At 41.0% G+C, this 11,560-nt stretch overlaps 1 protein-coding gene across 1 annotated transcript in view; it reads left to right on the top strand.

The window, feature by feature from the left end:
- Window positions 1–280: 280 nt before the first annotated feature.
- The window catches only part of gpc4 (glypican 4), an 82,649-nt gene continuing 71,369 nt past the window's right edge, over window positions 281–11,560 (top strand). The window contains exon 1 of the mRNA XM_062045446.1: window positions 281–979. Coding sequence (XP_061901430.1) covers window positions 823–979 — 157 coding nt within the window. The 5' untranslated portion in view covers window positions 281–822. The remainder of the gene's footprint in view (window positions 980–11,560) is intronic.

The following is an 11,560-nucleotide window of genomic DNA, read 5'->3' as shown; positions in this document are numbered from 1 at the left end:
AGGGTGTTACCATTTAGTGGTCAATTGTACGGAATATGTACTTCACTGTGCAACCTATTAATACAAGTTTCAATCAATCAATCAATCAATCAATCAATAATCAATTCATGGTCAAATGATTTGCCCAACTCTGTTCAAAAGCGACCCACACGCCAAAGATGGCCCCCAGGCCACACTTTGGAGGCCCCTGCAGTCATTAGGGCTTTACCTGTTCTATTTTAGTGCCGGCACCAGCTAAAGTCCAGACAAAGTCCACCTAAAGAGCTCCAGTCTTAAGAGGTCCTGCTCCATGCTCCACCCCTGGTGTTGCTACTCTCCACCCTCTTTGTCCCCGGAACCGCTCCTCTCTCCTGGGTGTCTACCAGCGCCGTCAGCTCGCATCTGGATCCCTGTAGGACAAGCTTGCAGTCCCCAGTCCCGACCCACAGGAACCACGCTCGTGGACAGAAAGCAAAAAACAAAACAAAAAACAAGAATCCGACTTTGACGCCTTCTCCCTGTTTGTGGTTCTCACCGTCTTCGGAACCCCGAAGTCCACTCCTGGGATTCTTGCCAGCGGTGCAAAAAAGTTTTTTCTCTCTCGTAAAAGTTGTGTTTGGTGTCGTCCTCGGGGAACTCGGTATTGTCTTAAACACTCGTGCTGTTTGAGGGATTGTGTTTTATTTCTTGTACTTGTGTGAATGAAGCGTGTGTTGAGCTGCAGGAAGCAACAAGTCTCCATGAGGAAACTCGGCGTGGCTCACACTTAGTTTACACACCTGGACACTTTTTCTGCCGCTATTGTTTTTTTCCCTGTGTTTCACTGTCTGAAGTTGACACAAAATGAAGACGCTGTTGTCGCTGTGTGTGCTCAGCACGCTGGTCGTGTTGTGTTTGTCTGCCACGGCGGAGCAAAAGTTGACAAACTGCAACGAAGTTCGGGCTGCTTACAGCTCCAAAGGCTTCAACGTCAACGATGTTCCCAACAAAGGAGTAAACGGTGAGTAACTATTGCCGTTTTATTCACTTGTTATACACTTGCCATTGTTTCTCAACACTAGGGCCCATAGAGAGACAGGCTAATGGTCCAATGATAAGATTTGCATAGTGGTGTTCAAAGTGCGGTACGGGGGCCATTTTGGACCGCAGCTAGTTTTTTTAAAAGTATTTTATTGTCCTTTGGCGTATTCTACAAATAAAATGAATTACTCGATGATTATACATTATTGCATATTACACCGAGATTACATTTATTTAGAAAGCTTAGCATATATAGGGGGTGTCCTAACTTTTTCCACCAAGGGTCGCACACTGAACAATCAAAGCATGCGGGGGCCATTTTGACATTTTTCACTATCAAAACTAATACAATATATACAGTCGCGATCAAAAGTTCACATACACTTGTAAAGAACATAATGTCATGGCTGTCTTGAGTCTCCAATACTTTCTACAACTCTTATTTTTTTGTGATAGAGTGATTGGAGCACATACTTGTTGGTCACAAAAAACATTCATGAAGTTTGGTTCTTTCATGAATTTATTATGGGTCTACTGAAAATGTGACCAAATCTGCTGAGTCAAAAGTATACATACAGCAATGCTAATATTTGGATACATGTCCCTTGTCAAGTTTCACAGCAATAAGGCGCTTTTGGTAGCCATCCACAAGCTGGTAAGCTTCTGGTTGAAGGTTTGACCACTCCTCTTGACAAAATTGGTGGAGTTCAGCTACATTTGTTGGTTTTCTGACATGGACTTGTTTCTTCGGCATTAAATGACAAATGGGTTATACTTGTATAGCGCTTTTCTACCTTCAAGGTACTCAAAGCGCTTTGACAGTATTTCCACATTCACCCATTCACAAACACATTCACACACTGATGGCGGGAGCTGCCATGCAAGGCGCTAACCAGCAGCCATCAGGAGCAAAGGGTGAAGTGTCTTGCCCAAGGACACAACAGACGTAACTAGGATGGTAGAAGGCGGGGATTGAACCCCGGTAACCAGCAACCCTCCGATTGCTGGCACAGCCACTCTACCAACTTCGCCACGCTGTCCCTTTATTGTCCACACATTTAAGTCAGGACTTTGGGAAGGCCATTTTAAAACCTTAATTCTAGCCTGATTTAGCCATTCCTTTACCACTTTTGACGTGTGTTTGGGGTCATTGTCCTGTTGGAACACCCAACTGTGCCCAAGACCCAACCTCCGGGCTGATGATTTTGGGTTGTCCTGAAGAATTTGGAGGTAATCCTGTCCGCCCTGAGATCGGTAGGTCGTGAGTTCCAACCCCGACCGAGTCATACCAAAGACTATAAAAATGGGACCCATTACCTCCCTGCTTGGCACTCAGCATCAAGGGTTGGAATTGGGGATTAAATCACCAAAAATGATTCCCGGGCGCGGCCACCGCTGCTGCTCACTGCTCCCCTCACCTCCCAGGGGGTGATCAAGGGTGATGGGTCAAATGCAGAGAATAATTTTGCCACACCTAGTGTGTGTGACAATCATTGCTACTTTTTTTTTTTTCATTGTCCCATTTACTCTCTGTAAAGCACCAGTCCCATTGGCAGCAAAACAGGCCCAGAGCATAATACTACCACCACCAAAGGCTTCACCTTTTCTCCTCCAAACATCCATCCAACCATCCATTTTCTACCGCTTATTCCCTTCGGGGTCGCGGGGGGCGCTGGAGACTATCTCAGCTACAATCGGGTGGAAGGCGGTGTACACCCTGGACAAGTCGCCACCTCATGGAGCTGGATGCAATCTTACTTGGAGGGGAGGGAGCAGGTGGTAGAGGTGAACGGCACCGTGTCCCCCCCCCCTCTCGGTGAGCTGTGGAGTCCCCCAAGGCAGTATATTGTGACCTTTACTGTTCCTAATATACATAAACGACATGTCATCGGCATGCGACTGTGAATTGTTTTTGTTTGCGGATGACTCTGCCCTGCTGGTATCCGGCAAGGACAAGTCACAGGTGGAGAAAATCCTCAGTGCTGAGCTCTGTAGAACTTGCACAGGGCTCGCTGACAACAAGCTATCCATACACTTGGGTAAAACAGAATCCATCCTGTTTGGGTCCCACATCAACCTCAAGAAAGTCAATGACTTCACCATAAAAGTGGGTGACATTGTTATCACCAGGAAAGATGAGGTCACCTACCTAGGTTCCATTCTAGAGGCTAACGTTTCCTGTGATAAAATGGCAACCAAGGTAATCAAAAAGGTTAACCAACGAACGAGATTTCTCTACAGAATCTCCTCTCTGGTCAACAAAAGCACCTTGAGGATTCTGGCGGGAACTCTCCTTCAACCCTTTTTCGATTACGCATGCACCTCCTGGTACCCTAGCACCTCCAAAACCCTCAAATCTAAACTCCAAACATCTCAGAACAAGCTAGTCAGGTTACTGCTAGACCTCCACCCCAGATCCCACCTCACTCCTACCCACTTCTCTAAAGTGGGCTGGCTCAAGGTGGAGGACAGAGTTAAACAACTAGCACTGAGCCTAGTCTATAAAATCCGCTACACCTCCCTGATACCGAAGTACATGTCAAACTACTTCCTTAACGTAAATGACCGCCATAACCACAAGACCAGGGGGAGCTCCACTAACCACGTTAAACCCAAATTCCGAACTAACAAAGGTCTTAACTCATTCTCTTTCTATGCCACATCAATGTGGAATGCACTCCCAACAGGTATAAAAGAAAGGGCATCTCTATCATCCTTCAAACTCATTCTCTTTCTATGCCACATCAATGTGGAATGCGCTCCCAACAGGTATAAAAGAAAGGGCATCTCTATCATTCTTCAAAACCGCAATAAAAGTTCACCTCCAGGCAGCTACAACCCTAAACTAACACCCTCCCGGATTGCTAACAATCAAATGTAAACAATCAAATGCAGATACTTTTTCTTATGCCTTCTGATCTCTCTCTCTCTCTCTCTCTCTCTCTCTCTCTCTCTCTCTCTCTCTCTCTATGTCCACTATTTGATGTCCATATCCTAACCCCCCCACCCCCCCTCCACACCCCTGGTTGTAAATAATGTAAATAATTCATTGTGATTATCTTGTGTGATGACTGTATTATGATGATAGTATATATGATAGTATATATCTGTATCATGAATCAATTTAAGTGGACCCCGACTTAAACAAGTTGAAAAACTTATTCGGGTGTTACCATTTAGTGGTCAATTGTACGGAATATGTACTTCACTGTGCAACCTACTAATAAAAGTCTCAATCAATCAATCAATCAATCGCAGTGCCAATACAGATAGACAGACAACATTCACACTCACATTCACACACTAGGGTCAATTTAGTGTTGCCAATCAACCTATCCCCAGGTGCATGTCTTTACATATTGCTGGGTATTGTGGCCAAACAGCTTAATTTTTGTTTCATCTGACCACAGAGCTTTCCTCCAGTAGGTCTTATCTTTTTCCATGTGATGTGATGAGGGACGGCGTGGCGAAGTTGGTAGAGTGGTCGTGCCAGCAATCGGAGGGTTGCTGGTTACTTGGGTTCAATCCCCACCTTCTACCATCCTAGTCACGTCCGTTGTGTCCTTGGGCATGACACTTCACCCTTGCTCCTGATGGGTGCTGGTTAGCGCCTAGCATGGCAGCTCCCGCCATCAGTGTGTGAATGTGTGTGTGAATGGGTGAATGTAGAAATACTGTCAAAGCGCTTTGAGTACCTTGAAGGTAGAAAAGCGCTATACAAGTATAACCCATTTATCATTATTATGTCAGATGAAACAGAAATTTAGCTATTTGGCCAAAATACCCAGCAATATGGTTGGAGGAGAAAAGGTGAGGCCTTTAATACCAGGAACACCAAGCCTACCGTCAAGCATGGTGTTGGTAGTATTATGCTCTGGGCCTGTTTTGCTGCCAATGGAACTGGTGCTTTAAATGGGACAATTAAGAAGGAGGATTACCTCCAAATTCTTCAGGACAACCTAAAATCATCAGCCTGGAGGTTGGGTCTTGGGCGCAGTTGGGTGTTCCAACAGGACAATGACCCCAAACACACGTCAAAAGTGGTAAAGGAATGACTAAATCAGGCTAGAGTTAAGGTTTTAGAATGGCCTTCCCAAAGCCTAGACTTAAACGTGTGGACAATGCTGAAGAAACAAGTCCATGTCAGAAAACCAACAAATTTAGCTGAACTGCACCAATTTTGTGAAGAGGAGTGGTCAAAACTTCAACCAGAAGCTTGCCAGAAGCTTGTGAATGGCTACCAAAAGCACCTTACTGCAGTGAAACTTGCCAAGGGACATGTAACCAAATATTAACATTGCTGTATGTATACTTTTGACCCAGCAGATTTGGTCACATTTTCAGTAGACCCATAATAAATTCATAAAAGAACCAAACTTCATGAATGTTTTTTGTGACCAACAAGTATGTGCTCCAATCACTCTATCACAAAAAAATAAGAGCTGTAGAAAGTATTGGAAACTCAAGACAGCCATGACATTATGTTCTTTACAAGTGTATGTAAACTTTTGATCGCGACTGTATATACACACATACAGTGTTAAAAAAAGAGTCACACTTTTTTTATTTTGTTTTATTTATTTTGGTCATAGTACACTTTTTTTTTTAGCAAGCACACAAAATATGCATTATTTTTCCCCAATAAATATTTGATGTGAAAGAATTTGAGCCTTCAAAAGGTCAGTAATTTATAACAATATTGATTTTTGTTTCATTATTTTGATGAATGTCCGTTTTAAAGAAACAGCTTTATGTTATTTGAATCAACATTGCAACTTTTTCTCGTGACATTTAATCTGTATGCTCTTTTATTACACTTTTTTTTGTAATATTATTTTTCGAATGTGCTGTAGGCCGTAAAAAAATTAGCTGCGGGATGCACTTTGGACACCTCTGGCATACATTGACCTTTATGAGTTTGAGTTTATTTCGAACATGCAAGCATACAACATGATACATCACAATTTATATTGAAAGAGTTTTAGCCTCTTTATTGCATCAACATCTTTTCAAAAGAAATGTGTTTAAACCCCCCTGACTTAGCAGATAGCAAAGTTAGCGTAACTAACTAGATGGCTGAGAGAGGTTAATTATTTGTTTATGGGCAGGGTGTCTAAACTTTTGCCACCCAGAGCTGCATACTGACTGACAAACCAAAGAACGCGGGTGCTGCTTTGATATTTTTATATTTTGTTAACCAACCCATTAAGGTATGGTAAGAAGTTATTTATATTCATAAATAAAAGAAAACAATACCTACATTTCAGCTTTGTGTTGACAACACATATTGTGTTTATATGAACTTGTTTCCTTACATAACCCATCTTGCTCTTTTTTTCCACTAGCACTGTTGATTTTTTAAATTTCTTCTCATATATTGTTCTTTCTCTCATCATATTGTGACTTTATCCCTAGCATGATCGTTTCCCAATCTAATTTTTTCCACAAAAAAACAGCAACTGTGTTTTAGTTTTGTTTGTTTCTTTTGTTCTTTGTATTCTTCTTATAGTTCATATATTTTTTTCTCTAAGATGTTAACTCAATCTTTCTAAATGAAAATTTCCCTGCTCATATTACAACTTTATTTTTGTAAAATAATGGCTGCTTTTTCCTCCATTTGTTGTTGTTTTTTCATAGTTGTTAAATTGTGTTTTTAGAATGTGTCTCAGGCCACACTTTGGACACACCTGCTAGAAGTCTCAAAAATAAGCATTAAATCATTCCTTTCTTGAATTTACAGCATTTACCAATATGGTATCATCCAACATACTTTAGTCCATCTTAAGGTAAATAAAGGGACTTTGATTCATGTATGGCAATACTTCAGTGCTTCAGACAGTAAATATAGTATTAATTTAGGAAATACTTGAAGGCAATTCATAACAATGGAGAGGTATAATCAACACACATAGTCGGCTCCCTGCTGAAAGAAGCCAGCCTGTGTTTATTTCTGAGCTTCCTCAGTAAAACTCCCATTGTGGTGACGCTAGCAAGGATTTAGTTAGCATTCTGGATCAGTAAAACAGGTTTTAAGCACATTTATTATATGCCAATGATATCCAAGACAAGGTCAACGCACAACTGACGACCATTTAGCAAACAAAAACCTCTGACATATGCGGTAAAGAAAAGTTTTGTTAAGCTAATCAACCTTCAACATTATAACAAGCTTACCATCTGCATGCTTATAATATCTGGGCTGCGTATCTGTGGACCTGCAGATTAATGGGCCACCAGACAAACAAATTAAAGCCAGCAACAACACATCCCCTTGGTACAGGTAATTGTGAGTTAAACCCAAGTAATGGAAACAAATGGAGGGGACTTTTACAGTGAGGGTGGGGGGTTGGGGTTTGAAATTCCACTGTGCCCTGCATACTTCAAATCCCTCCATTCTCTCATTTCCTTTTTATGGTGGTTAAATGAATATGCACACTAACCCAGAGCCCTGATTTATGCCCAGTTTGATTTCCAGTTAGGCATTGCTCTTGCGGCTTAGCAATTCCCTTTTAAAGATGTTGTTCTAACAAGCATGCCGCTGTTGTTTTAATGTCACATGTTTACTCATCTAAATGTTATTTACCAATGGTTTTAAATAAATCTGTTTACCCTTTCTTCACTTTTGACAAAAGGAAGTCAAAAACATATTTGCTCAAACTCTTCTTAACAGGATTACTAGTAACAAAGGTGGCCAATTTGCATGCGTTCACACTGTAGTCCCTTTTTATTTGGAGTATATTTTGGAATAGTAAGGCATTTGCATTTTTTTAGTCTTATTACCATGATTGGAGTGGGGTGTAACTGTCAAATAAGTAGAGTACTTACCTTTTCCTGCATTTCATACAAGTCTATAGGCTTTGTTTTCTCTCTTTGTATGTCTTTGTGATGCAAAATGTCATTAAGAGTACCCCAACATGTCCACACTAGTCACATTTAATTGTGTTGCATCCCGGGGATTTGAAAGAAGAATCTGAATAAAGCCAGTATTATTGTGTGCTACACACTTGCCTTTTCCTTACAATAGATTCCTGGTGTATGTCTGGGCCTTTTAGGCAGAGCCAGTCTCAATGAGCTCCCCTTTGTCATTGGTAGAGAGTGAGTTAATTCACATTGAAAAGTTCATGGTCTCAAAGTCCACTGTCGTTAAAAGTGAGTTTGGAGTCCTTGCAACCAGTTGAGCAATGGTTCATAGATACAGTAAGTTATGTTTCTTCCAACAATGCTTGTATCCTAACAGCAACCACCTGGATTCAAGGTCACAGACATATTCACAGACTGGTAAAATGTAAATGTATACATTTTGCTAAATTTGACCAAAGGTCATAATGTTTATTCCACAATAACTTCACTTCCTTTTTATTTGGAGAGACAATGTCTTTGCCAGGTGCTGGTTAAGTACTTCTGGAGATATTTACTGTCACTCCTATTCTGATAGTAAATCAGACTAGAGGAACATGACTCTTTAGGATACAAAGAATCAAAAAACCTGCCTTTTTACAACCATGAGCGTCTTGTGTTATTGTTGGCACAGCACAGCAGTGGGGATGTTTGTTAACGTTAATGTTACTCTGGGGGCTTTGTCGAGGTCTGACAAGAGGTACAATAAAGATGTTGTCATGCAGTAAAACTAAAATGGAAACCCTGATTGCTTCAGTGTAGACCAAATTAAGTGATGGACAGTGACAGCAGTATCAGATTGTGAATTCCTTGTTGATCACATACGATCAGTCTCATTCTATCAAGAACTACTTTCTAACTTTCTCATCTGCTGTTTGGTGAGTCATGCCTGTGGTTACACACCTCAGTTCAATGGGAAATGGGACACTTGTAGTGCTAATGTGGACACATTCTTCTTGTTAGGAGTGGTAAATAACACGTTTTGTTTCCTTTTGTCTTAATTTGAAGTTGTTGTTTTGGAAAAGTATCACACTGCAAATGGGCATTTCAACTGAATCAGTGCCATTTGTGTCCCCAATAGTGTTAACTATATTTTTGTTTTTATTAAGCTAAGTGTCCTGCACATTGAACAGTAACATCTGTTGCCAGTCCCTGCTTTGTAAAACAAGACTTAACCATGAAATATGATTTAAATCCTTCAAATGTTTTATTTTTTGTTACATAATGTGTTATTTCTCTATTTAAAGTTAATTTTATTTCAGAAAATTCCCATGTTAGTCAGGTCTGTTACCCTGACATATTAACCCAGCTGAAAAACAAGGACTATTTTACAAGTCACATGTATATATTCTGTATATATTTGATTATATTTAAACTATCACTAACAGGGGTTAAAATCTCAGCACAGCCCTCTTACCTAAATATTTTTTTCAAATGTTATTTGTTAATTTTAAAGTAGGGCTGGGCGATATGGCCTTTTATTAATATCTCAATATTTTTGGGCCATGTCACGATACACAATATATATCGCAATATTTTGCCTTAGCCTTGAATGAACACTTGATGCATATAATCACACCAGTATGATGATTCTATGTGTCTACATTAAAACATTCTTGTTCATACTGCATTAATATATGCTAATTTTAAGCTTTCATGCAGAGAGGGAAATCACAACTAAATCAATTTACCAAAACTGTATTTATTAAACAGTTATTAAAGGCCTACTAAAATTTAAACGGGGATAGCAGATCCATTCTATGTGTCATACTTGATCATTTCGCGATATTGCCATATGTTTGCTGAAAGGATTTAGTAGAGAACATCGACGATAAAGTTCGCAACTTTTGGTCGCTGATGAAAAAAGCCTTGCCTGTACCGGAAGTAGCGTGACGTCGCAGGTTGAAAGGCTCCTCACATTTCCCCATTGTTTTCAATGCAGCGAGAGCGATTTGGACCGAGAAAGCGACAATTTCCCCATTAATTTGAGCCAGGAACGTGAGAGTGAAGGACTAGAGTGCAGTGCAGGCCGTATCTTTTTTCGCTCTGGCCGTAACTTAGGTACAAGCTGGCTCATTGGATTCCACACGCTCTCCCTTTTCTATCGTGGATCACGGATTTGTATTTTAAACCACCTCGGATACTGTATCCTCTTGAAAATGAGAGTCGAGAACGCGAAATGGACATTCACAGTGACTTTTATCTCCACGACAATACATCGGCGAAACACTTTAGCTACGGAGCTAACGTGATAGCATCGGGCTTAACTGCATATAGAAACAAAAGAAATAAGCCCCTGACTGGAATGATAGACAGAAAATCAACAATACTATTAAACCATGGACCTGTAAATACACGGTTAATGCTTTCCAGCTTGGCGAAGCTTAACAATGCTGTTGCTAACGACGCCATTGAAGCTAACTTAGCAACGGGACCTCACAGAGCTATGCTAAAAACATTAGCTATCCACCTACGCCAGCCAGCCCTCATCTGCTCATCAACACCCGTGCTCACCTGCGTTCCAGCGATCAACGGTGCGACGAAGGACTTCACCCGATCATCCGTGCGGTCGGCGGCTAGCGTCGGATAGCGCGTGTGCTATCCAAGCCAAAGTCCTCCTGCTTGTGTTGCTGGAGCCAGCCGCTAATACACCGATCCCACCTACAACTTTCTTCTTTGCAGTCTTCATTATTCATTAAACAAATTGCAAAAGGTTCACCAACACAGATGTCCAGAATACTGTGGAATTTTGAGATGAAAACAGAGCTTTTTGTATTGGATTCAATGGAGTCCGAATACTTCCGTTTCAACGATTGACGTCACGTGCATACGTCATCATACATAGACGTTTCCAACCGGAAGTTTAGCGGGAAATTTAAAATTGCACTTTATAAGTTAACCCGGCCGTATTGGCATGTGTTGCAATGTTAAGATTTCATCATTTATATATAAACTATCAGACTGCGTGGTCGGTAGTAGTGGGTTTCAGTAGGCCTTTAAGCAGTGGCACAAACATTCATGTCATTTCAAAACAGAAAGTGCAAGATTGTCAGAGACATTTTAAAACAAGCTATGAGTGCACTTTTGTGCATGATGTCACAAAGATGACTTATCAAAACAACACTAAATTAAAGTGCACTTTTTGTACAGAACGCCACTACAATAGTTTAAAACAAATAAAGTGCACTTTTGTGCATGATGTCACACAAGATATTTTAATAAGTGTCAAATAAAAATGAGCTGCATAATAGGAAATCAAATAACAGTGCTGCTACTTTTTGTAGCAACGCTTTTGCCGCATAATTGTTCAACATATTCCCGCTTGAAGCCAAACCACCGCCAGACGATGCACCCTGTGCTGTTTTTCTTGGGAATGAATTCTTCCTTCATTTGTTACCAGATTGGCACCTTCTCTCTCATATTACCACTCGCAACGCGCCGTTAGCATCACAGCTAATGCTACCCATGTAGCTACCTCTCTGCTCGGGGAGGGCGTGTGACATTGCACGCGTGACGTATGTAAGAAAGTGAGCTTGTTTATGTCTCTGTGAGAAGCAGAGACAAGAAAGAGTGGGAAACGCGTGCAGTGTAATGCCCGCAGCTAAAAGCAACTGTGTGAGAACATATACTCGAATATCACGATATAGTCATTTTCTATATCGCA

This window comes from Entelurus aequoreus, linkage group LG04, assembly GCF_033978785.1.
Source record: "Entelurus aequoreus isolate RoL-2023_Sb linkage group LG04, RoL_Eaeq_v1.1, whole genome shotgun sequence".
In the NCBI taxonomy this organism is placed as follows: domain Eukaryota; kingdom Metazoa; phylum Chordata; class Actinopteri; order Syngnathiformes; family Syngnathidae; genus Entelurus; species Entelurus aequoreus.
This window is presented reverse-complemented; position numbering and strand designations above follow the sequence as displayed.